Genomic DNA, 27,630 nt, shown 5'->3' with positions numbered 1-27,630 from the left:
AACTAATGAGGAAAACTTTTACATTATGCTTCTCTTTTAATCCAAACCTGCAGTCCAAGTCATTTTCCTGACTAGGCCTCGCCGGTAGATTACCATAGCAGCCTTGTCAGAGTTAATGAGGAGGAGAGCCACTCTACAAGCACCCGCAGCAGACTGATGTTTATTCAGAGTGGCTGGGTGCAGTTGGCGGGGAAGAACAGACAGTCTGCCTTGTAACATTTTGCCTGTGTCAAAGCGGCAGATCAATAATGCTTGCATCCTACATCATTAAGCCCCCTGTGGGATATTGATTGGGACATTTAGCATCAGAAGTTGCTGAGTGGCACTTTATGGCCACAAGGTGTCTCACCACTCCTCTTGTGGTCTCGCCCCTGAATAGACACAGAGCTGGTCTTTTTCAGCTCTGAAGGCACAAAGCTGGAAAATGTGAACAGACTCATGGTTTCATTTTGTGACACATATAACACGGAAACAAGGTTCACTATAAAAGTGCGTTTTGCATGTGTTTCGTTCACACTGGCCTTCCACAACACACATAATAAACCTGTGAATTTTATGACAGGCCCCGTGCCCTTGTGTATCAGCTTTTGATGGAGAAGTTCATCTGGCTCCTGTGGCCGTGGATGAGGCTGAATAATACAAAGCAGGTTATATCGTTTAATCAAAAGCTGGCGTGACCTCAGTGCAAGCTCATATTTTTCTGAGCTGCCTTTTCAGGGAAGTTACAACAATGAACCATACGCAGGCCCAAAGTTCCTGCAAATCCTACTGCAGAACAGGCAGCATAAACAGACGTTTCCTCTGGCTCCCACTGTTCCAGCAACACAACCCTCACTGTGAAACATGCGGCGGTAAACAGCCAGAAGTAAGCAAACAAGGCTTGATGAAAGACATATTAATTCATTAACTGTGTCAGTAACTTGTATAATTCATCAGATCTGAGGGGCAGAGGCGCACTGTACTCTGATGGCATGACAAACAACAGCCCCAAAATGAAATATTCATGTGCAATATTGACTTTATAGTGGCATCTTTTGTCTCTCAGTTATAATCATCTTAATCTGTGGCTTTATTAGAAACTTTTCTATGCTTGGCAGCTATTTATTTCCTCTAACCACATCAACTTAATAATCTAATTGAGACTTGCAGCAATAAACAGATTTTGCAAAGGGCTGGTTTCAACTTTATTTGCCTTTCAGCCATCATGGACATTTCTGCAAATCACCTCTCTGCTTGATGCAATATAGGCTCAACATAAAGCCCTACCCCAAAGAGCCAAACCCACCCGATCACACACGCCAATCCCGGAGTTTCATCAGCTCTCCGTGTTTTCCAGCCTGCCTCTGTCTCGTCCCACTCACACACTCTGTCAGAGCGCGGCGTTGACAGCCACTGGCCACTGATCAGCCCACTTGGTCGGGGTTTGTGTCTCCATGCAAGACTGCTGAAAAAGAAGCTCTGACTCTCGCACTTTCTTTGATTTTGCAAAGGCAAGCAGACGCAGCCACACAACACGCCCGTCCACGGCAACAAAAGCACAAGAAGTGAAAAGGCTCTAAGTATTTTTTTCCTAGACTCACCAGTGTCTCACAGCTCCCTGCACAATGTCTGGAGAGGACGCACCTGCCCAGCAGCAAAACGCCGTGGACCAGAAGCAGGAGACCAAACCAGCGGAGGAGCCCAAAACCGAGTCGCCCAAGACGGAGTCCGCTCCCGCCGCTGCCGCCGAAGCAGCGGCTACCCCTGCGGCGACCACCGAGAAGGTCCCCGAGGAGGAGGCGTTCACCTACCGCGCTCTGGTGCTCACCGGCTACGGGGGCTATGATAAAGTGAAGTTGCAGGTGAAGAAAGGCAAGCCGGCGCTCAAGGCCGGTGAGGTCCTGGTGCGGGTCAAGGCTTGCGGGCTGAACTTCGCCGACTTGATGGCCAGACAGGGGCTGTACGACCGGCTGCCATCCCCGCCGGTCACCCCGGGAATGGAGTGCTCCGGGGTGGTGGAGGCTGTAGGGGAAGAAGTGACAGACAGAAAAGTAAGAACTCATGACTCTCTGCTTTTTTTCTTCCCACTTTAAGTCACCTTTTACTATTCTATATTTATGTGAGTGTATGTTTAATTGTTTGGATGGATATTGGTTTCGCTTCGCTTTGGTGCTGAACAGCTACATCTGGACATGGGCGTGTCAGGCTGTGCTCGCTGCTCAGGCAGTTGCAGCAGTGTTGTGCACTGTCATTAACAGTTTCATGATTGAATTAATTCAATTGTTCTTGACAATTAGGGTCAGATAATCAACACATAAACAGGCTAATACCTAAAACTGTCTTTATAGTTGATGTTTGATGCGTTTGGCTGCTCATCCATTCATTCACTCCTGCGTAGGGAGGAGGCAGCATCTGTCTGTGTCAAAATGGAAAGCGTTAAAGCCTGGTGGTGTGTTCGTGATGCGTTTTATGTCTTTAGAAGGAAGCCAAAGTGTGAAGATGACAGGAGTTGAGCACAATGAAACCAGCAGCAGGTGTCGCCCCTCTTGTCTCCCCGCTTTTCCAGATTGTGCTGCCTGTGCGCAGCGATCAGCGACTTCGTGTATAAGACAGAACAGTTGCTGGGGTGGAGATGGACGCAACATGTGTATTGTAAATCTAAAGTCTCAATAAGCACAATGCAAAGCCGTGGGATGCTTTCCACCGCCCTGGCTGCACCTACGCTGCGTGAGCTTTGATGTGCGCCAGGGCGCGGAGAGCTGCGTCAAGTGAGCCAGAGACAGCCACGATAAAACCGGAAATTAGACTCTCCGCCTTCAAAATTAAAGCTTTAAAGTCGCTTTAAGAGTTTTTTTTTGTCTTATTGTGACGACAAAATAAGAGAAATTGAAAATATGAAAACCATCATACAAGAAGGAATGGTGACTATGTAAAATGATAAAGTGTAATACAGTTTACTGGAGCTGCAAAAATATAATACAGTAAGCCTACACACATAGGCTGTAGTCTGCAGTTGTACCTTATCCTGCTTAGGCCTGCTTGGCTCTAAGTACAACTGTAAAAATAGCACTGTGGATGACAGCAATGTGTCCTATGCTTTGCTGCGCTCGCTTTCCAAAATGTTGATGAATAAAGGACTTTTATTTTGGAGAGTTCGACGAGCCACAGTTATTAATATGGCTGACTTGACACCGGTGGCGAGCGCGGAGTCAACGACGCCTTTTGTTACCGGGAGCGACGGTGGCGCACAGACTCACCGAGCGGAAAGGGCGAGGCGCGACGCAACAGACAGCATGGCATGAGAGATGGGATCACTCGTCCTCTTTGTCAACAGAGAGTCAATCGCATCGGTTGTGTAAAAAAAAAAATACAGTCATCAATATGTTGCGATTTAAAGTTCAACCCCCCCCCCCACACACACACACACACACACACAATTAAGCCAAGTCAGAGAAACAATCAAATAAAAATGACTTAGACTTTTTCTTTCATGTTCAGCCACGAGGATAATGTGCTGATCGAAAGAGGATTATTTGTCGATTTCTTGCATTGCATGATGAGTCACAGGCCCGCGTGTGTGTGTGTGTGTGTGTGTGTGTGTGTCTGTACACTGGCTGCATGGCATCACCAAGGCAACGCCTTCGGTAAGACAATTAAGCTACAAAAGCCCAAAATGTTAACACATCAGCCGGTGTTGACTCACGCCGTTTGTTGTTACACATTTTCTCACATCAGTCATAAACCCCCACACACACGCGCGCGCGCGCTGATCACATGTAGCGGTGCAAGTGCAGAATCGGTGCATCTGGCTGGGAGTGGCACATGTGTCTGTCAAGTGCGGATCCATGTGGAGAGTGTGCAGAGTAATGGGGGTGTGATTGGTGATGGGTCAGCCAGGGATCACAGAAGGTTAAAACACTTGTGTCTCTAAAATACTTGATTGCTTCTTTCCACATTGTCGGTGATGTAGATTGGATTTAAAGGTCAAGCACAACACACACACACACACACACACACACACACACACACACACACACACACACACACACACACACACAGCTTGCCATCAAGGCCTCACACTTCCACACCCCTCTTGTATACCTCAGCTTATAAAATTAAGAGCCAATCTTGCTAATGGATGGAGATCTCTGAGATCTTTTGGCAGCTAACTCAGAGGGAATGTGCTGACCCTGATGGTACTGGATTTTTGGGAGGCAAGTCACTCGCTGCAGCTTCACCAGTCTGCCTCTGTTTACCACACACACACACACACACACACACACACACACACACACACACACACACACACACACACACACATATATATGCACTCAAAGACATACAATAATGGGTGTGTCTGAATGTTTGCTCAGAGCTATGCCATTTAATTAGATAGTGCAACATAAACATCAGTGGCTGGGCGAAGTGTGATTGATTTTTATTTCATCTTTTCGACATTTCAATACAGTTCTGAAACCTAATGTTCTCCGATGTCAGTGCCTGCTGCTTTCCCACACAGACATGAGAGACATTTGAGAGGCGAGTCTTCCAATAACTGCGGCTAAACAAGCGTCCTTTTAAAAGGACAATAAAGTTGAGTGAAGTAATAGCTACTACAATGAGCTCACCCGAAATGACCCAGGAGGGAGTGCAGGGGGGGAAAGTATAACAGTGAGTAAGCGAAGAAAGACGGGAAACATCACAAATCACAGCGAAGCTCCTGTGACACCAAACATCAGCACTTTTTTTTTTTTTTTTTCCTCTCCAGACCTCTCATTTTTCATGCTCTCTCTCCTCTCTGTGAGTTTTGGTAGGATCTGACCCATATGTTCTCAATTACCTCCCTCTGGCCTACATTGTCAGTCTGGTATTTCCTCCATCCCTCGTTCCCTCTCTCTATCTATCTCTCCTTCCTTCATATAATCCCTTGATTCTTCCTCCATCAACTGTGCTGTGGGTGAATCCCTTCTTTCATGCCATCCACTCTCCTTCCCCTCATTTTATACCACTCTGTCCTTCGGGACGTCTCCCTGTCCTGCTCTTCCATCCTGCATGTCCCCTTCACTTGCGTTCACTCTCTACATGGCCTGCTGACACTTGGCCATAAGCTGCTGGGTTAAAGAAGAAAATCAGATGTTTCTATTTTGCAGGATATTTTGCGCACAGCAGCATGTGGGTCCTCCTGTCACAGATGTTGCGCGAGCTGGGCGTGGCTTCTCATCTAACCATCATACAAACTGTGATAAAGCACAGCAACACTTACACTGACACCAGGGAGATATTATCTTTTCTTTTAATTATGTTCACCGGTGCCATGAGGGCTGTGTGGGTGTTATATTTAACCTTCATCTTCTGCCTCAACCTGACTCAACTTTTTTTCTTTTTTCCCTGATAATTTTTTGCTGAGATCATCAAATCTCCAAAGCCACAAAGCAGCTGACTTGGAGGCCCCACATGCCCCAAAACTGAATCACCGTCTGATTAAGTCTATTCATATACAGTTAACTGGAAGTGTCTTTGTTCAGCTCCCCTCTGCACCCATGACCCCAGCCTTGACTACATGCGATGCGTGAAGGCTCAGAAAGGAAATGCGAGACGCGCTTGTGTGTCACACTGTGAAGATGTTGTAACAGAAGTGTCACAAGGCTTCGTTGGCTTGGCCTTGAATGTTCCTAACCAGTTTCTATGTGACTGACAGTAACTCTCATGCTTTACGTGGGCATGGAAGAATAGCTGCAGATGCATTTGAATGCGGTGTGTGAGTCATGTTTGTGTGTGTTTGTGTGTGTATGTGTGTGTGTGTGTGTGTGTGTTTCCTGTAAAAGCCTGAACTCCTCCATCTATCGATTTGTGCCACACTGTACCCCCAATTAAACCAGCAAGGCTGATGAGTTTGAAGACTAAAAGAACAGAGGGGATGGAGATGGGAGAGTCAGCATGGATAACAAAGGGAAGGAGAGAGAAGTGGCTCACGGGGAAAAAGTGAGCGTACAGTTTTGGAAATAAACCGAATGACTCGGCCTCAGACAGAAAGATGCGGGTATGAAAGAGAAAGCGAGAGGGAGATCTCTCTAATTGGAGTGGATAGACAGCGAGGCGCATGGCTCCCTCCAGACCATTAGAGAGGCCCGGGTAGAGAGGGTTTGTTCCCAGGAGGAGAGAGCTTGTCTTATGCTCAGCCATGGGGAAGAATCTGGCAGGGACTCTGATGAGTGGAGAGAAGCCAGGGGAGAAGATGGGCCCCATTGTCCTGTCTCGCTGATGAGGAAGAGGGGATACGGGACACTCCTCGCGAGGGAAAGAAGAAAGAGGACGGTGAAGACAGAAAGAGACAGCGGAGGTTGAAGAAATGGGGATGAAAGAGGGCGCGTCAAAAGAAGGCGGCAAAAAAACGAAGCGCAGACAGGATGAGACCGGAGAAGGGGAAGGAAGACGTTCTAAAGTTGTAAGAGGAAAAGCAGTCAGGAAGTGAAAGAGAAAGAAGGGAAGAGAAAAAGTGAGGAGAATGGAAACGGGGCGGGAGGGGAGAGCGGTGTCAAGAGAGGTGGATAAGGGGGAGGAAGAAAACAGGAAGAGGCTTATAATGCTGCAGTCGTCTCTGTTTCCTGTGCTCCTCGAGTGGGCTCTCCTGATTGGTTAGTTAGAGCGCTGGGGGGGAAGTTTACATCAGGGTTCGTCCTTCTGGAAAGAGACAGTTGTGTATCGAAGGATCCTGCTTTGATAAGGATAGTTTTGGAGCCGAAAATGACAACGTGGAGATCAGGACGTGCAGCGTGTTTAATGACGCCCGTGGCTTCCTCACTGTCACAACAGTGGTTCTGAAGCATTGAAACGGCTAAATCTTAGATGATCATCACATATTTTATCACATGAAGAGAGATTCTGACGCCTCTGCTATGGTCAAACTTCAGCTGAGAGAGAAAAAAAAAACACATTAGCTTCTCTATAAAGTCAACGCAGCCTTGGTTACTACCCGCACTCTGCTGTGGGTTATCGCTCTCCCTGTTTGCTTGCACTCTTCAAGAGCAAACTGTTTGAGGTTTGTTGGACAAGGTGGCTGCATGTTTGCATGTCTGCCGTTGTTGTAAGCAAAACAATAAACCACATTCACACTGTTCCTGCTGCACTGCTCTTATCATGTTGCCAAAGAAACAAGAAACTGTGAGGCTGCAGATGGAGGGATGCTCCAAACTACATCAGGCTCTGGTGGTGAAACCTCCTGGGGCACTGAACCGTCAGTGGATCCTCATTTATTGATTTAGATATTGTAGGATTTCGTTTTTTAAAGTGGTCTTAAACTCTAAGTTATCCCTATGCTGTCATTGTACCGGAGATTGAGCTCTGACCCCAGGACTTGATTCCTTTTTCCAAAAACAAATAATTATAGAAAGCAAAGTTTTAGCCTTGGCTTAGTAATAACCCAGTTTCACTGTTGGACATGTGGCCCGTACAAATTAGAAGAGGATAATTACAGAACAGTCCAATATCTCACTGCTTCTCCGGTGCATTAGAGCTGTGGCTCCCAACCCTTTTGTGTCAGATGTAGCCCGGTCATTGTCCCGGTCAGATGAACTCAAGCACCCCTTCAGCCATTTACCACCCACCACTGATGCAAGTGCATGATTTTTTTTTTTTTTAACTATTACTGATATAAAAATGGATGTTTCAATATATTTTTACACAAGTTGAACTGTCAGTGTTTAGCTCAGTTTGGTTGAAGCTGGACATCTCAGCCTGTCAACCGGCTATTTCAGCCATTTGTCCATTAGTATTAGCTGACTGCTATTGTTCAAACACTGTAATATTTTTGGCACAACTTGTGATGCTTAAGGGTTTTCACTGACTCAATATTTGGACATGTTTTTTTTTTTTTTAATCAAATTAAAATTTCTGTTTTATCAAATTACTGGAGCCAAACACGACATTAGCATGACATTAGCTTTCATTAACTGTAAATTGGTGCAGATTGATTGAGAGCCCTTTGCCTCACCTTTATTCTCCCTGTTCTTTCTGTTCCAGGTCGGTGACAAGGTGATGGTGCTGAACCGCTTCGGGCTCTGGCAGGAGGTGGCGGTGGTGCCGGCAACCCACACCTTCCTCATCCCAGAGGGCATGAGCTTCGAGGAGGCAGCGGCCCTTCCTGTCAACTACGTCACCGCCTACATGATGCTGTTTGATTTCGGCAACCTCCGGCCCAACCAGAGCGTCCTCGTCCACTCTGCTGCAGGTGCAGAGCCAAAATACAAATGCATACACACACACAGGGGACACATAAACTCTTTTATTTTACATCAGCCTCAGGTTGGGGTTGGATGCATCACTCTCCATGAAAGGTCATTAATTTCACTGATGGGTGGATTCAATATAAATTGATTAATAATTAATTCAAAAACTAAAACAAACATTGTTTTCCTGTTTACTGCAGTAGCTATGAGTAACTGTTAGTGACTCAAAGTTCCAATATAAGTTCATGTTGAGATCCTGCAGCTGAAAACCACATTTAATCAGTTTGATCTCAGTGTCAGCCCAGCTTCTCTAACTTCTCTGTCTTAAGGAGTCACACAGTAGCGTCTATTAAAAATCCCCTGCAAAAGCTCAAGACAAAAAGACACAAACTTGTGTGGTGGCATTGAGGAAACATTCTGTTATATTTACCAGACTCCTTCCCTCTCTGCGCCTCCTGTTTATGCTATTCTTTTCTATATAAATTATGGCTGCTGGAGAAGGTCCCATTGTTCATTAGTATAAGATATGGCTCAGCGAGTGCACTCTCTGCACTATTACTGGAGCACCTGCCACCTGGACTGTAAGGTCAAAGTTCAGCGTGAGTGGGTGGGAAAAAAGATGGGGATTGAGGGAGTAGAAGCACCTGTTTTGGGGTGTGATGCACGGAGCCTGAGAGCATTTGATTTTGCTGTATTTACACAATCAGGCCAGCTGGAGAGAATGGAAGTACATTAGCCAAGAAAAAAAAGGAAAAATTGCTCTCTCCCTGTTTCTCTCTCTCGCTATCTGCCGGTGTGCAGCTCTCACTTTTCCTCTGGTTCCCACTCTTTCTCTGCGAAGGGAGTCACAAAGAGATCCCTTGACATTTGGGACCGTGAGTAGGTGTAGATGTCGAAGGGATGTAAGCAAGTAATGAAACCTGAGCCTGTTTTCTATCTAGGAGACAAAAAAAAAAAAATGACAGAGAGCTTTGGGAGAACGCCAACCCGTGTGGATGTGTCCCTTGGCATTAACACAATAATCCTAAAAATGAATGAATTCGAAAGATTAACATTAAAATGTAGTTTCCCCAGAGCTGACTGACAGCTAACAGACTCATAGTTGTGGGATCGGCGGTCACAGAGGAATCCCAAATGTTTTTGTACACACAATATCATCCAGCTGATGTCACTCATCCCTGTGAACACAGACACATACTGCCAGAGGTTTTGTGAGCGTGTTTGCTATAGGAGGAATGCTGTGGACGTGTGGTGTAAGACACTTCTCCCTGCTGGTTCGGTGGAGGCGGCGTCTCTGGTTTCTCAGGGAAGGCTGCCAGTCTCGGCTCGCCAGCTGTCCGGACATCAGGATTGTAAAAGCACATTACTGAGGCTATGACAAAAACATTTGCTTAACAGTCTGCTCGCCTGCTCTCTGTCATTCTCCGCATGTGTAAATAATTATCATACTGTACGCTCTGCAGCGCTGCTCTGCCGAGACCTCAAAGCTTTGTAATAGCTACGCACATGACGGTAATGCCTCTCGCGAAAAAGGTGTCACCAGTGAGTGAGATGTGCACATTGTTCTCTGAGCACCGTCTCCCTGGGCTGCATGGCTCACATGGTGCTGGATGCTGAGAGTGTCTGTGTGTGTGTGTGTGTGTGTGTGTGTGTGTAGAGGGGGGGCAGGGAGTCCCACCTCTGAGTCTGTCAAAATTTCTTCCTGATGTTCTCTGATTAGAGAGATCAAAGGTATCTGCTGTGACAGGCCCAGAGAGAGAGAGAGCGAGAGAGAGAGAGAGAGAGAGAGAGACAGAGAGAGAGAGAGAGAGAGAGAGAGAGAGAGAGGAAACAACATTGTGACTGTGTGAGTCTGTTTGTCTGATATTTTTTATATTGTGAAGGAAATTGCAGCCAGGGTTGCACATTACTTATTAAATGTATTCCAGTACTGGAGCTTTTTATTTCCACAATATTATAATCAGCAATATAGTGCTGAATCTATTAATCAAATGAAATTATTTTTTAACAATTAACACTTTTGATAATCAGTTAAAAAGTTTTATATCAAGCAAAAATGTTGCACATATGAGGTTTTGCAGTTTTTACATCACTGTCAGTTGAATATCTTTGCATTTTGAACAGCAGGTCAGACAAAGCAAGCACTATGAAGACTTCAGTGCTCTCAGAAACTGTAATGGGCTTTTTCTCAGTGTTTTCTTACACATTATGAACCAAACAATTAGAAGATAATAAAAATAATTGTCAGTTGCACACTTGAATAAATGTAACCAAAGGGCGTGGTTCAATCTTTGGCTTAAAAATAACTTTTAGAGCCTTTCAGTATTTCATAAGAAAAAAAAGCAAACAAAATAAATAGTTTTGTGTTGTCTGTTAAGTTTTTCTCTCATGACTCCTCAGATTTATCTTGCTGCCCCTCGTGAGAATCCTGGCCGTGCTCTTTGCAACCATGTATTCTGATGACTTGCAGTTACTTTGAAACCAACCCATTCACACATCATTTGTTTGGCTGTAATGTGTCACATGAAGATGTGGAACACCACCGCTGTTACCTCACTTGAAATTCCTCTTTCCACTTCTGAAGTTTTCCTTTTTTGGTGTCAAAATCAATTCTAAGGAACACGTCAGAACACAAAGCGTTTTTTTTGTGTTTTGATTATGAAACATTAATTAACAAGTAGTCTGTTTCTACTCAACCCCGCCCACAGCTCCGTGAACCCCCCCCCATCCGACCACTGACAGTATTAGTGTGTGGTTAAATGGCTCTGCTTCACCTCGTCAGACTGTCTCACAAGTCTTTGCAACTGACAATTGCATATGAAGCCGTATATTCAGCTACTCAGTGATAATGTTGTGTCTCCTCACAACACTGCATTCCTGCTAGACCAGTTCATGTTGAGTTGAGCAAAGACACAGTGGTGAGCTTTTGCACCAGATTAACTGGGCTTGTTTGCACAGCCGAGAAGTAGCGGCGGTGCAGAGCGCGGACCCTCGGTCGCAGGGTTCAGTTAGGTAATGGCGATTTTTATCGTAGGCCCGTGTGAGATTGACAGCTTCTTATCGAAACAGCCGCAGAGCAGTTTCTCTTCTTCCACTGTCATAAATCTTTTCATCAGTGAATCTTTCTAGTAAATGCTTGAGGGGGCTCATCCTCACTTGACCCATCTCACAGTTGACCTGTTTATTCTCATAATAATCCGCTGATTTAATTACTTTAGGAAAATAACCAGCCTCCTTTCAATTACTTTTAGATTACCTTGTCCCCAAAGTCCCTGGAACTTGCAGCTAGACAGATAATTCACTCTAATTAATTAGAAAATCTAGCAATATTCTTAATGCATCATCATTTTCAACAGGGATTGAAATTTCTATAGATATATGCAGAATATAGTCCTGTCATCAATAGATAATGTTGTCATTTATTTTTCTATTCACAGTATATTATAAGAGTTAAAGGAGAGGATCAGCGCCATTCTCATGTCTGAACACGACTTCCTCGAATGTGTAGTGACCTTTACTCACCAGGATCAGATGACCAGTGGTGAAAGTCTATCAGCTGGTCATGCTTTTATGTATGTGTGTGTGTGTGTGTGTGTGTGTGTGTGTGTGTGTGTGTGTGTGTGTGTAAGTAAACTCTGGTGAATAGTCCTCAGCTGCCTCTCTCGTGGGTCCGCTCCTGTCCTCCCCTCTCCAAACAATAGCTTGTTGTATTTCCTCCCATCGTGCCTCTCTTCTCCACCGCACATCTGCATCCTCCAGTTCTCCTCCTCCCCCTCCGGCCCTCCGTAACCTCCGCTCCCTCTGCGTGACCTCGCCATATCCGTGCTCGAGCCCTCGTCATCGGGGAACGTGCGCACGTTTCCCCCTTTGTTTTCCCCAGAGGGCTTGGGCGGGGGGAAGTTTGGTGACATTTGGATGTTCTGTATCTCGTGGGTCTTCCACGGTGCTCGGCCAACAGCTTTTCCTCTGACCTCTCCCTGAACTGGTCCTAATGTTTATGAACCCTGGCCAGCCAACCCGCCACCACACCCACACTACACATTCCTGCATACATATGGGGCTCCGCTGCTTCCAGTGATGACGTCCACCTCGGTTTTATTTATGAGATCTTCACTGACTTCAGGCCAACGTCAAGTGTCATGCATTGTGTTGCAGATGTGGAATGCATAATATGAATTAGGTGGTGCTGCAGGAGCCTGTGTCATCAACTTATGTGATGATTTTGCTTCATGGCCTCAGTCACCTTTTGACTTTTCGGCACCAACGCTGCCAGAGTTTGTGGTTTCATTCAAACTGGAGGAAAACATACTCATTAATAGCACCATAAGGTGCTTCGGTCTACTGAATGTCAGATGTTATCAATCATCTCCTCTCATAAAGCTCCACAGCCGTGTGTTTGAGGTTTGTGTGCTAGATTCCACACATCCTCAGAGCGCCGTTTATACTGGCCGTCACTAAACCTTTTATTTTCCCCACCAGCCAATTACGGTGGCTTCCATACTTGTGCAGCTGCTTCTTGTTGGAGTGTCAGTGTATGGGACTGAGTTACACCAGGTTACACTGAGGATTCTCCGGAAATACTTGATGTGTGAGGCTTCCAGCTCCTGCAAGTGAGAGTGATGAGTGACAGCAGCCACAGTGGACAGGTCAAGTCCTTGTTAATGGCAAACTGCAGATTCTGCACTTTAAAATTCAAGTTTTAAAGTTTTTTTTTTGTTCTGTGTGCTCCAATATCAAAAGATCCTGGATAATTTAAAGGTCCCATATTGTATAAAGGTAGATTTCTATGTCTTCTTTGATTATAAAGCAGGTGAAGGTTCTATTGTGAAAGTATCAAAGCCTCAGTCCACAGAGAAATGCACACAGCCTGTATTCAGAAACTGAGCCTTAAAACCAGCCGTCAGGACTTCTGGAACTCTGTGATGTCACAACAAAGGAGTCACTACTTTCAGCCACGCCCCAAGCCCCGCCCACCTGGACCCACCATCCAACCTTGCAGGATTTGGATTTATGTGTGTTTACTCGAAATCTGCTATATTTTTATTGGATCACTCAGAAAACAGTCAGCCAAACAGAAGAGAGGCTCAGAGCATGACCTCTGATTGGCTCACCGACCTGTTGTTACTAGAGCTCCAGAGAGAAGCCTGAGAGAGGAGATGTAAAACTACACTGAGATGGTTTTGGGTTTCTAAAATCACAAATATGTCTTCTTATGGATACTTTGGAAACGTTGTTGTTGCAATTGGGAGGAAAACACTGAGTCATAGTTGCCAAATTCATCTGAAACTGTCTAGAGGTACAAACAACAGGATTTTAAAAAAACAGGTATTTTCTCAGTTTCACAGTTGCTCATCTTTTGTACCAACCTCTTTTTTGTCACTGTCTCTGCAGAACAAAAACTTTTTGAACCCTGGATGCCTGAAATCACCCGTCTCCCAACTCTGTAACTCAATGAACTAAATCAGAGAGTGAAGACCTTAAACACACCGTCTCTGTGCCACAAGCCCGGAGGAGTGTGCGTGTTGTTCGAGGTTTGCAGTTAATGCTTAAAGTAAGAAGAACAGGTGGCTGGATCTCTTGGTTTTGGTGAAAGAGAGCTCGGTCCTGGTGTAGATCTTCATGGCTGCTGTCAGACCTGTAGGCAGGGCCTCAGGCGTTATGAGCCTCAGTGCACAGCTGATTACAGATGGGATTGAAAAATGAGAAGCCAGAGAATGTTTTGGAAGAAGGATTGTTGCAAAAAAAAAAAAAAAAATTAGTGAGCTATAAGGAAAGAAGGATTTTTCTGTATCTTATTTCTCCCAGGACTCCCTCCTAGATTATTGTTCTCATTCATTATTCACCAGCTGACAAAGCCCCTTGCTATTTAAGCATGAGCTCAAGTGTAGTTACATCTCTCACTTTTATAGATCCATTGTTCCTGGGAGCCACGATAAAAGTCTGATGTGTCTTGAAAATGGTTTCCTCTCCTCTCTACTACCCACCCCACCCCCACCCCCACCTCAGTCTGTCTGCTCGGGAGGTCTTACCCTAGTTTAGAGAATGCTAATTCAGTCTGACCACTAAGCGGGAGTCTGGGCTGTGTGGGTGAACCGTCTCTGTGTTCCCCGGGCCTGGCATCGCCGGCGGCAGATCAGCTGCACTGATAGGAGAGGGAAACCAGGGCAACCTCCAACCCGACCCGCCAATCACATCGCTCGCTCGCGCTCTCATCACCGCAGTGACAAATGACCCCATCTACCCCACCCCCACCCCCCCACCACTGCCCTAACCACCACATGCAGTCACAGGTGTATGTGAAACCTGTGTCAGGACACCTGTTTGTGTGTGTGTGTGTGTGTGTGTGTGTGTGTGTGTGTGTGAGAGAGAGAGAGAGAGAGAGAGTCTTTGTGGCTTAACAGGGTGAGTGTGTGCACCAGCTCGTGTTTCATTCTGCAGACGGGTTTAAAAGAAAGTGGTTCATGACAGAAAAATATTTTGTGTCTGTACATGAGGATGCATATCGTGTGTCTCTCTGTGTGCTGTGTTTGTGTTAGTGAGCAGTGTGAGAATCCCCACTCAGGAAATCACAGGGACCACCTTCACACACAAGCAAAGGATGTTTTTTTTTATTTTCCTTAATTCACTCACTCAGGACCTAAAAATGGGCTTCCTCTTTGCTGCACAGAGAGAAATTCACCATCAGAGAGAGCACATTACACTGTTGTTAAAGCCCACACACACACACACACACACACGCTTCCACTGTCATCCTAGAAAAACACCAAGGTTACATAATGCAGAGTAATACCTCAAGAGTACACATTCACAAACACCAAACCACAGCCCCTATCACCGTTACAGGACTCACATCTGAACTCTGTTACTCAGGCAATAAAATGTTCATTTATTCGGTTCAGTTTGTTGATGTTGTAACACCGCCACAGCCGGTCTGGGTAAAAAAAAAAAAAAAGAGATGCTTAGGTTCACATTTGTATTTCATACTTTGTCTCACCACAAGCTAATGATAGGTTAAGAAAGACAAGAGTCCTTGAGGAAAACGTGGAGATCAATGCAGAAGAGATGAGACAAGGAAACGACATGGAGCTCAGCGACCAGTCTTCTCTTTGGTGTTGACGGTAGCCTCATGGCGACCAGGTGTCTCCCCGCCCCACACTTAACACCTGAGATCACTGCCAGGCCGCTGCAGCTGAGATGTGCTTTGGCGTGAGATCGTCTTTATTTCGATGAAAATCACGAGCGAGCCAATGAGGACGTAGATTGAGAGATGTATTAATGAGGACGAGCCAGACGTGGTATCCATCCCATTATTTTTTCATGAATCTGAAAAACATTTCAGATGTCCCCACCCGCCCCTGCTGTTGAACGCTGGGTGTGGAGCAATAACAGTGGCCTCTGTGTCAGTCTGGATTCCACTGTGTTTTGGGGGAAAATTCCTCCTCGCTGCTAACAGTCATGTTATGGAAGCCAAGTGCAATTTGTGCCAAAATGTGAGTATGTAAGGATTCAGGGAGAAGACAAAACCCTGCTGTGTGTCCTGTTTCTCCAGAGAGAGAAAAACAAAACAGATAGGTGTTTTTTTTTTGTTTTTTTTTGGACGTTTCCTAATTGACAAGTGTAAACAACTCAATGAATCTTGAGGAGAACAAATGCAATTAGCAGCAAGAATTTGCTTAAGCTGCTTTCTCTTCCCCGTGCAGTGGTTAAGTGTTTGTGGATGGTTTTAAATCACACTCTGCCCCTACCTAGAGACAAGACTCCAGTCTAAAGAGGTAGCTATACAGAAAGAAATCAGGAAACCAGGGAAATAACAGGAACCAACGCACTGGGTTGATAAAAGTTTATAAGTAATCTCTGTGCATATTTGTGAAGATTAGCAGAAACCAGCAGCAGCCATTCAGGACTGTTCAAGGCTGCAGCCGCGCTCCACTCTCTTGTGTGATCTGTGTCTACATATGTATGGACGTGTGCGTGTGCGTGTGTGTGTGTGTGTGTATTTGTGAAATGAGGTGGGGTGCGGTAAGGGGCTCTTGGCACAGCTTAGCAGTCTTGTGATTGGAGATCAGGAGTTTGTTCTAGCGGATTCAAAATCAGGCACCTTCTTCCTCTCTGGGCGCAATAACTCTTCGCAAACACAATTTAACACACCCACATTTTTAAAAAACAAATCTATCAGATTATATAAATGGAATTTGTTCTGTTCTGTTGTCATCTCACCAATGATTCAAGGCTTGATGGGAAAGAAACTATTTGTTTCTTTAAGTACAAAAGCAATATGATAAGAACAAAGACTGATCTCTGCGGTGGTTGTTTTCCCGTCGCTCACTGACCTCATCGAGTAAACACAGGAGGGGGGAGTCGCTGTGTTTATGACAGCAGCGTTGGTTAAATATTAATATGTGAGTGCCCGGCTTAATGGATGCATCATCCTGTTGGACACTTCTTCACACCTGTATCTCAGGGTTGCTACTGTGTGGCGGAGCCTCTTAGTGAAAAACAGCTCTCAAAGACAAACAATGCATATTCAACGTTTTCTCACTTTGTTCTCTCTCTGCCCTCAGACCTCACACAAACATTCACTTGTGTACTTAAACCGCACATGTCATAGGCAAACAGATGTGTATTTGCTTGTAGTGTTTACGTGTCTAAAAATATGTTTGCGTGTGGAGAAATATGCATGCAGTTACATTATGAGTACATCACATGTCACTGTAAGTAAATTACTCCTGAATATACACAAGCCCTGACACATCTTCACAGGTGGATGTCTGTCCGCCGAGAGGAACGAGACACTCTGTCTGTCAAATACAAACTAATGACAAACTTGTGATCTGCCGTCAAATGACTCCTACATGTTCAAGGGGAAGAGCAGTCAATGAAACAAAATGGCTCCCTCTGCTCAGTCATTGCCGGCAATTTGGCCGAGGTTTCCTTGGCAACGCAAACCTGGTTTCTCACTGAGGACAAGGAGAGATGGTGTGCTGCTGTAACGCTGCCGCCACAGCACTCACATCCAACAGCTTGATTTTGTTTTCTCATGAGTTCTCGTCGCCTCAGTGTCAGCACGCGTGATTACAGTGATGCAGAGCGGTCTGCTCGTCTCACGCGGGCTCCAACTACAAATCAGAAATGATTTTTTTGGTCTTTGCAGTGAACTTGAGGAAGGGGAAGGGGTCTGTTCAAATCATTTTTACATTTATTTTTAATCTAGGGACCATTTTTTGTAACAAAGTGCTCAGAGGGTTTTTTTTTTTCAAAAAGCTCTGAAACAAACCTTCTCTCGTATCTGGTCAGAGATTAATAAAGAGGATTATTTGAATTGGCCTTAATCTTATCATTAGATCATTCTTTTAGATAGTTCTTTTTTTTTTTTTGCCTGTGTCACTGCTGAATTCATGTGATAATGCAGCCTCAGAGAGCAAACGCCAGGATGTCACTGAGGAAATTGTGTTATTTGGGTAGTTTGCTGGCTCCGAATCATTTTCATGCAGAAATGAAGGGACCAGAGGTTCATCTGTGTCATCTAATGTTCTGCCCGTACAGCTGATATAAAGACATGACACTACTGAGTAGTACTACAAGATATTATTAAGATATCTAGTAGATGTACATGATCAAACATCATGAAAGAAATTAACTACTTGAAAAATTGTGCAATTACTGGCCCAATTACTCAAAACAGACCATAGAAGAAGTGTGTGTTGTCAGTTTAGAAGGACAAAGGAAGAAGAGTTTCAGAATGACATCACATGATAAAATCTGAAATGCACCAAATTAGAAAAATATCTTCCTCTTTGGATCCTTTTGCACAATCAAAACATGGAAAGACCTTCTCCGACATGCGTGTGTGTGTATGTCTTTCTGCTTTCCACACTTTTTAAAATGGCTGTTATTTAAATGCACATATTGCTTTGTGTTGCGTTACTCTCCGGTATCAGATAAGACTTGCTCTTAACTCGGCCAGGCATAAAAGACTTTTATGGATGCCTTTCATTTCAAGTCCTCAAGTCGGCCCATGTTTCAAACGAGCCACTGCTTATCAGTAACCTATTACTTCTTGGTCCGGCTGCCTCAGCAAACACCGGCTGAGGCATTTGCCACAACTATGTACACACGTTCAAATACAGCGAACGCAAACACAGATATCCCAAACATCCACTGAAGCACGCAGACCTACAGCATGTTGTCTTTTAAAAGTTATCTTGGACAATGTAGCACATTGAGTTTTCAGCTGGCATGGTCACAAGGAGCTGTGTTTGTGTAATTTGCGATAGAATGTCCTCCAGTTCTCCTTTCCTAACAAAACAGATACTTCAGCTACATTTTTTCATCCAGTGGAATTCTAGGCAGGTTGTTTTGAATAAGGGAGCCAAAAAAAAAAAAAAAAATTAGATGTGTCATTTGAGCTACAATGGCGACTTTCTCCAGAGTTCGATATGTGTGTGTCTGTGCATCTGTGTGTGGGTGTCTATTCTCCCCAGGGCCAGCTGGGGTAATTTGATTGTGTTCATTGCGCTCTTTACATACCCCTGAGCAAAACACATCCATGCTGTCTTGTTCGGGACAATAAATAATGTAAATCACATTTACCTGCCAAAGAAAACACATGCGGGATGGGAATTCTCGCTGCTGCCTGCAACAACTGCACTCGGTTCATCTTTTGTCAGTGGTCTTTGCTGTAGAAATCAAACAAAACCATGACCATGCATTAACCCGACCCCTCGTCCATCAGGTGGTGTGGGTATCGCAGCCACCCAGCTGTGCCAGACGGTGAAGGATGTGACTGTGTTCGGCACGGCGTCGGCCAGCAAGCATGAGACCATCAGCCAGGGCGGAGTCACGCATGCCATCGACTATCGCACCAAGGACTACGTGGAGGAGGTCCGCAAGATCAGTCCCAAAGGTGAGACACTTGGCCATCAGTTTGTGTGTGCAGGGTTGTGCGAGTGGAAATAATGTTAGATAAATGGCCCAGTGGAAACTGTATACAAGTCAGGATTTACAGTGATATGCACTGAGATTGTTTCATAGGAGGAATGGTCCAGATCGATGTATTCCCACTGGCACAGAGCAATACTGTGTGACTGCAGCATTTGTTGAACAGTGCTGAATAAAGTGCAGACAGTGATATGATCCATTTTCATACACTTTGTGTGTGTGTGTGTGTGTGTGTGTGTGTGTGTGTGTGTGTGTGTTTTTGGCTGCCATATAGGGAGTCATTATCCCTACCAAACAAAACTCATTGCAATAAGGAGTGACTGTTTGGATTCACATCGCCATCAATAATGTATCTGCAGAGTTTTATGTAGATCTGGCCCTGGACTCACTAAGAGGCCACACAAAAAAAAAATGCTGCTTTTCAGCAAAATGAAGCAACGTCCAGTTCCTGTTTCTTCTTGTGCCTACTGCTGTGTCGGAGACTCTTATTATGCTGGAGGCTCATTTCATAGTCAGCTCTCCAACCCGTCTCTGTTCTTTGTAGCACAGAGAGAGACAGACAGAGACGGATAAGAAGAGGGCAAGAACTGACACTTGAGACAGAATGTATCTAATTAGAAGCCTGGATCAATGTGCAGCCCTGCTCGCTACCTTTCCCCCTGTCTTTGGCTCCCTGTCAATTCATCTGTGCTGCGGTCAAGGCAGAGTCCTGCTGTGAACCTCCCACAATCAATAGAAGCAGGGTTTAACGGAGCGAGGAGGGGTAGCCCAATTTGAGGAGTCCCCTCTGGCACAAAGGATCATCATTAAGGTTGAGTCTACGGGGCCAGGCATTAATAAGCCACAGAGAAACCTTCATAGTTAGGTTGCCATGCTTTACCATCTGCTCAGAGGTTGGTTTGTTATTCTGTCCACCCAGGAATGGAATGAACAGGAATGGGGGAGACGTTTTATCCCTCTTGTTTTATCAGTGACAAGAATGAAAAAACATAAAACCAGTAAGATCTAACCCGCTCCCCTCCCCTCCTCTCCTCTCCTCTCCTCTCCTGGCATACGTATGGGTTCCTCTTCATGTAAACATGGCACAACTTGGCTACACTCACTACTCCTAGTGAACTCTGGCATGCGGAGGGGGCTGCTGAGGAGACTTGGCAGGCTGCTCTCTGAATTAACACCAGTGATAACTGTCCACTTCTTGTCTCTCCTGCTCCAGGGCTGGACATAATACTGGACCCTCTCGGAGGATCAGACACCCATAAGGCCTACAACCTGCTGAAGCCTATGGGCAAACTTATTACCTATGGTAAGTTTAAAAAAAAAAAAAATCCTTTACCTGAGAGTGCATCAGTAGTTTTGGAGCGGCTCTGTTTGAATCCTCACTGATACAAGACAGCTTGTCCAGCAGCTCACTAGGCAAGAATAGTCAAGAGCTAATACCCTGTAAATGTGATTAAAATGATCAACTTGGAAGATTGCTTGCCAATTTCCCCAATCCCCACTGTTTCCCACTCAACATAATTAGATTCAGAAGCACTTTTTTGCGCCAAAGTCAAATAAAAATCAAGCTTGAACTTTCACAGGCAAATTTGTTGTAAATGAAAAGTCTTCTCCAACAGCACTTGCCCTCAGGCTGGATGTGCCTCTCTAACCAAGCTTCACTTGAGTTTTATTTTTGACAGTTACCACAACATCTTATGTAGATAATACCTAAAGCCAAACATGTGGTTTATGAAGCTTGTTGGCGGCACTGCACAGTATAGGAAGCATCAAGGGTTCTGTATAAGTTACCTGCACAAGCTAGCAGCCATAGACAGAAATGCCCATGAACAGGCTCTTCCTTAGTGGGGCTCATTAGCTGCTTGTTGTGATTAACAGGAAGTTCTTTACTCAGTGTTACATGTGATTTATTGCAAAATAACAAGCATTTGTTAGCAAAGCCCTCCAGCTGAAGAATATTGACCACATCAGTTCAGTCTATAAAATAGTCATGGGTTTCCACACTTGCCGTACGATAAAGCTGCTTCCTGGTGGGCAGTGTGACCTCTCTGCAGAGGTCCGTGTCCTCAGTGTGCTGTGTGTCATCCGTGGGAAGGCCTTTACGCTCGCTCTGTTGCGATGCCAATCTGGAACCAGCGTGCATGCAACAGTGGGCGGGGTCGGCATCCACGGAGAACAGGGCTTTGCCTTTGCATGTTGCACAAAAACCCACTACCCAGCATGGTGCCCCCCTCCAATCCCCCCTCCTCGCCCATTCACCCGCTCTCACCCCTACAGAACCCCAACCTACCCGCCCGGTCCCTCTGTGCTGGCCGCTTCTCTTCCAGCTTATCAGAAGTATGCATGGCGGAACAATGGGCGTTCTATGCACACGAAACCTGGAATGTGTCTGAATGTAGCAGGCCGGGTCCCTCTCTTCTCTCAGAGCGCGCTTTGTGTCCCCTGTTTCCCCCGAGAGAGAGGCAGAGACATTGAGAGCATAGGAGGCTGTGTGAACACAGGAGGAGGGGATGGGAAGGTGATGTGGTGACAGTCAGAGCTGAGGTGCTAAAGTGGTTTTCAGGGTGAAAGGTGTAGGCGAGAGTGTGAAGGTACATGGGAACAGAGGTGGAACAAAAATATAAACCAGAACTAATGAGTAGAGGCACTTGGCAGGAATTAATGTTGATTTGGCATGTCACCAAATACTGAATCAGTCTATTATTGTCGTAATTGTAATAAAATGTCATAAAATTGGAAAAACCTAAAAGAGTTTTTTAACCAACACACATTCAATAACATAAAACAGTGAAGGCAGTAAATTCTCACATTTGAGATGCAGGAACAAGCAAATGTTTGGCTGTTTTTTCTTTAAAGGAAGTAGTATTTTTTTTGTTATGGCTACATAGCCAGCGTTAGCATTAACAGCGCTTTACTTACAAGTCTAGAAGAAGTGTTGTGAGATCAGCATCAAACTTCATTCTTTTCTTCTACTGAAGTTAGCATGCTAACCAGCTAGCTCCGGCCCGTCTTGCCACTTTCCAATAGCAACTCACTGTAGCCTCCTATCTCCCCTGAAGAAGTAGCACTGCTCAGAGGGAGTATTATAACCTCTTGTCTTGCAAATGCAACAATGGCCCGGCAAGAAACCAGATTTCAGCAGCAGCAACAACATATAGTTATCCCCTTTAAAATAACTTCGGTCAATTATTTTTCATCGATCAAATAATCAAGTGACTGTTTCACCACTAAAACAGGTGAAGGCAGGTGATTAGGTGAGGGAAAGTGGGTGAGGTCAGAGCAGAAGAAGGAAAAGAAGAAAGTGGGAGTCGGGGCAGATAACTTGATAGTAGATGAATCACACTTCTAAACAACGCATCATTAGGAAATCAGTTATAGACAGGGAGTTAGGAATTTACCTGAAAATAAGAAGACACACCTGCACACGCTGTCTTCGACAGACTTTATCTCCCAGGCATCCAGACTTTATCTTCTCTGTCAGGTACGGCTAACATGCTGGCAGGCCAGAAGAAGAACCTGCTCGCCGTGGCCAAGAACTGGTACCACCAGTTCTCCATCCACACGCTCAGCCTGATCCAGGGCAACAAGTCGGTGTGCGGCTTCCACTTGGGCTACCTGGACGGTGAGACAGAGCTCATCACACAGGCCATGAACACCATCCTGGATCTCTACAAGCAGGGCAAGGTCAAGCCCCGCATCGACTCCACTTGGCATCTTGAGCAGGTCCGTGTCTTCCATTTTGTCCATGTATACTATTGTTTCTTATGTGGGTTGTGTCAGGAATGATTAAATTCTCTATATGCCCTATGAAGATAATGTTTTTTGCATTATCTCGTATAGTATTTGCAATTTTTATAACCAGCGTTGGGGAATATGATGATAGATACAGTGAAACGATATTGTACTTCATCATTTCTACCAAGATCACAATCCATTTAATATTTCTGGTTTCATTAGGACAATGCAGGCAGTGTCGAAAATCATTGAGGAGGACTCTTTCTTGGCACTAGTGAATATACAAGTATTTTTACGAATATAAAAGTGTATTTATAATTGAACCAAAAACAAATCTTATCTGTTTATTTAATCTATAAACTATTTTTCAGCTCAATTTGCTATGTCACAATATTTATCACTATCATGATAATAGAAAATTTATATTTTCCTAATCATCCACCCTATTCACTGTATTTCTATTGCCTCTATGACTGTTTGAGCTGCCATTTTTTATGTCCCCTTAGGTTGAATCCATCCAAAGGTGTATTTCCAACAGCGGGCCTCTGTATTTGAATTTCAGATCCATTTATGCCTGGTTGTTAGTGTAACCAAACGCATCCGTGTGCACCTCAGCCTGAATGACCAGATGATTCATTGTGACATGGCTGCATTTACATTATTCACATGATTGACATGCATTTTTACACCTCGTGCCTCCGGCCCAGAATGACTGTGAACGTCAGGTGGGTCTGTGCGCTTGGTAGTGGGGATCTGCAGGAGCTGGGTGTGGCCCAGATTCAATAAGACTCACATTCAGCAAGTTTGTCCACAAGAAGCCCTGTATCTCCTCTATCGTAACTCACTCCAGCCAGACAGAGTCAGATTGTTGCTGACAAAATTAACACTGCGAGCAGATATGAATAGAGAGAGTGTGAAAAACACAGGGAGAGAAAGGGAGTCAGAGGCTGACATCTTCTGTTGTCAAAGTCGGAGCTGGTCAGTATTTTTGGCCTGTGTGGCTGCAGCCAGAGAGAATCACCCGCTGTCTTTCTCCGCCATCTGACGCTCTTTCTCTGCCCCTCCATCTGCCCGCTCTTCATATCAGACTCTTTCTCTCTGTCTTTAGGTTATTGACTCTCTCTCCTTCTCGCTGTGTTCTCTCCTTCTCCCTCCTCACAGTGCATCTTTTTTGCTTTTTCTCTCTTGTTGCTATGGTGACATCCTTTAGTCGGTGTGTGCGTCTGTCTCAGGGAGGGGCCCTGATGTATGAAAAAGAGACATTGAAGGAGGGTGGAAACACAGAGGGGAAAGGAAGGTATATCTCACTCTGGCTTGGTGTGTAAAAGCTTTTGGGGGATGTCTGCGAACACTGATGCTCATAGTAGCAGCAGACACAAAAGGCTGTTGGGCGATAGTAAATCAAATACTAGATGACTTATTACAAATGCCACGCCCTGCCCCCATCCATCACAGCGTCTCTTCCATTGTCACTCTTTGTTTTTGCTCCAGTAATCAATAAATATGCTTGGGCAATATCTGTAAATTAGCATTATTATCCCTCCTTCCCCTGGTTTCTCTTCATTATCTACATCTGCACTGATACCCACAAGGATAACACAACGGTCATGTCTGTAGCCGCAAATAGCACACTCCAGTCCAGAGATGCCTGGGAGCCAGAGAGAGGCTGACAGATCTTAGAGAGCGAAGGGTGGAAGTGGGTGGAGTCGTCAGAAGGGCCTCAGTCGCTCTCACTGTGACTTTCATTCACATTGAAGATGATTCTTATAATTCCGGGACTCACCCCTCCCTCCCTTCCCTCCCTCCCTCCTCCCCTCCCTCCCTTTCAGTTTCACTGAGGCGTGTTCCTCGATCATCCGAAGGACACCAGTTGCTCCCTCTGTCGTCATCGCCCCCCACCCACCCACCATCCCTTCCACTTCCAACACCCACTCCCCCCTCTTTCCCATGTGTCTGAGTCGTCAGGGCCACGTTTCAGCCAGGCTTTACGTTGCTAGGAGATGGCCCCGTTGCCGTGGCATTGGTCGTTAGGTGGTCTGCCTGCCTCGCACAAACAGGGGGATTGGCTGAGGGAGTCGGGGAGGTGGGGGCGATGGAGACGGGAACAGACAGTGGACAGAGCTCGGTGGTCAAGAGGAGGGTGGGGCTGGTCTGGCTGGGATTGATACTCAGTGGGATCAATCCTTGGGGGGTCGCCAAAAAGTACAGTAACAGTTTTAACTATAAACAAAATACTATGACAAAATTGTGACTGTGGTCAGTGGATTAGCCACTTCTGATTTTACCACCAGTTTAACCCAGGAAGTGATTTGTCTGTCCCGGGGCTTCACCTGTGATGAAACACTCTCTTCCAGCTGTGGTTTATTGGTTAATTCATCTGCAACGGCCTCCTCACATCACAGGGAAGAAAAAAAGTTAATACAATTATAATCATCATTTTATTTGCCTTGTTAGTGAGTCTGCCCAGTGAAAAGAAAATTAAATCAATTCAAATTCAGTTAAGACATCACAGCAGCAACAATTCTCATAAATCATGATATAAGCGTTCAAAGTAGAGCAGTTCTTAAAAAGTCCATCACCTAAAATTGACCCCAGAGCCAGACCAGGATCGAACCGGGGTCTCAGAACCAACATCACCTGCGTCATTCATGCTACGGGTCCACAGCCACAGCTCTGTGAGCATGTGATTATCTGAGCTCAGAAGAGATAGAAACAAATGTCTCATTTTGTTTTGCACCTTCACAGTTTTCCTCAAACAAGCTCTCACTTTCTGCATCGTGCCTCCTCCATCTCTTGCCTACATATAATCTTAAATAATGGGAATAAATGTCATTATATTTATACTTAATAAATTCTAATATTGGAAGTATCTGTTTGTGTTATTCCCTCCATTTACTTTGTCATCCTCCTGTTTCTCTGCTGAAACAATCTCATTTCCTCTCAAAGATTATTAAAGTCTCGTCTAAACAAATGTAATTTCCCATATGCTGCATATTAAACTAATATTTGAGGGGTGCCCGCTTGGAAGATTTGTTTCTGGTGTGTGGTAGCAAAAAAGATAATAAGCGCAGAATGCAGAGAGGCTTGTAGTGCTGTGGAAATGTGTTGGTGGAAGAGAAACTGGCTGCTGCTCTCAATAGATTTTTCTCAATGATGGGTGTATTTAAAATCCTCCTTGCCCTCCTCTCACCCTTTGCTCTTTCATCTTTCCTTACGTAACTGTCTCTCTCCTTTCGTCTCCCCTGCAGGTGGGCGATGCCATGAGGAAGATGCAGGAGAGGAACAACATCGGCAAAATGATCCTCACCACGGAGCCGATGCCCGAGGAGGAGAAGAAAGAGGAGCCCAAGAAGGATGACAAGAAGGAGGACAAGAAGAAGGATGACAAGAAGAAGGATGACAAGAAGAAGGACGATGCCAAGAAGGAGGAGAAGAAGGACGACAAGAAGAAAGAAGAGCCCAAGAAGGAGGAGAAGAAGGAGGAAGAGAAGAAGGAAGAGGTCAAGAAGGAGGAGAAGTGAGAGGGAGGGATGGAGAGTCAAGCAGACCACCTGGGGGTTTGTGTCCTGGGAGCAGGGGGTGTGGTGTGGGATGGTGGGGTGGGGTCGGGGTTAGGGTAAGGATGGAGATGGAGATGGATGGTGTGGGAGGGTGGGGGTGGAGCATAAAACAAGAATGGGAATGAGTTAGAAGGGTAGATTACAAAATTATCACACCCACTGTCAGTCTTTCATCTCCTCCGCTTCACCCTCGAGTCCACAATGGGCAGATGATTACTCAGGCCTGGCTCACCCACCCCTCTCCCTCCCTCCCCTCCTCCCTCCCCTGCCCTCCATACAATTTTCGAGCCTTTATTTAAAAGAAAAAAGAATCCAATCACTTGTACCACCTTGTGAGCTCCAAACATTTATCCCTGCCTCACAAGAAAAAACAGCCACAACACTCGGAAGATTTCTTCCTATTCGGAGCCATGGAGGACCGTGGGTAGGGTCCAGGCTTGGTGCAAATTACTGTCTCCTTGACAACCGTAATCCCCGCTCGCACTTCGGCCCCACCCTCGACCCCACATGCCCCTCCGCACCTCAACTCCCACTGTGCTAAATTGTTCTGCTCTGACTTCCACCTGCCACCTACTCTCTCTCTCTCTCTCTCTCTCTCTCTCTCTTCTCTTTCTCTTCTGCCCTACCCCCCCCCCCCCAACACACCACAGACCACACCCCCCCCCCTCCCCTTCAACTTGTGCTGAGTCCCCCCACCCAACCTCCCACACCACCCCCCATCCACCCACCCAGACACGGGCCGGACCCACAGACAGGCAACAAAGACAGGCAGACAAAACCGAGAAGAACCACACCCACCCACACGTTGCTCTCTTGGTGTCCAAACACTTATAGTTATGTCACTGAGAGTGAGTCAGAGATGCCTGTGATTGGCTCGTGCACCCCACCTCCCCTGGAGATATTTGCATCCTGGTTTTGATCATGATGTACGACTGCTCAGACAATGCTGTAAGGCCTAACATTGGTGATTTTATACGTGTATCTCGGATATAGCTCGCATCGGCCTCCATCAGCGGCATGGGAAACAGCTCCACAATGCATGCGTTCCCACCAGATTTCAGTGGAAGTTAACATAGCGGCCGCAGTTTTGCACTTGCCTGAATATGAATTTCCCTCATAATGAGCCTTTCTGTGCCGCGTTGAATAGGGAGGCAGAAATCATTGCTCAGCTTCCTTCTCCTTAGTTACAGATTTTT

At 45.5% G+C, this 27,630-nt stretch overlaps 1 protein-coding gene across 1 annotated transcript; it reads left to right on the top strand.

Moving 5' to 3' along the window:
* Positions 1–1,398: 1,398 nt before the first annotated feature.
* On the top strand, positions 1,399–26,445 carry LOC111217659 (synaptic vesicle membrane protein VAT-1 homolog). Its single transcript, XM_022739623.1, has 6 exons — positions 1,399–2,030; positions 7,999–8,206; positions 18,937–19,107; positions 20,356–20,445; positions 22,621–22,862; positions 26,123–26,445. Exons 1-6 carry the CDS (start codon positions 1,605–1,607, stop codon positions 26,393–26,395), a joined length of 1,410 nt encoding a protein of 469 aa, XP_022595344.1. The 5' UTR covers positions 1,399–1,604; the 3' UTR covers positions 26,396–26,445.
* Positions 26,446–27,630: the final 1,185 nt, after the last annotated feature.

The sequence above is a fragment of the Seriola dumerili genome, unplaced genomic scaffold (assembly GCF_002260705.1).
Source record: "Seriola dumerili isolate Sdu_G_001 unplaced genomic scaffold, Sdu_1.0 BDQW01000044.1, whole genome shotgun sequence".
Lineage (NCBI taxonomy): Eukaryota > Metazoa > Chordata > Actinopteri > Carangiformes > Carangidae > Seriola > Seriola dumerili.
The sequence above is the reverse complement of the archived record's forward strand: the minus strand, read 5'-3'. Positions and strand labels throughout refer to the sequence as shown.

Bases quoted from the DNA above. Each gene is read 5' to 3' on its own strand.
- LOC111217659 (XM_022739623.1), top strand. From the start codon at position 1,605: ATGTCTGGAGAGGACGCACCTGCCCAGCAGCAAAACGCCGTGGACCAG. The intron at 19,108-20,355 runs GTGAGACACTTG...CTCCTGCTCCAG, and splicing joins CCGCAAGATCAGTCCCAAAG to GGCTGGACATAATACTGGAC. The intron at 22,863-26,122 runs GTCCGTGTCTTC...TCTCCCCTGCAG, and splicing joins CCACTTGGCATCTTGAGCAG to GTGGGCGATGCCATGAGGAA.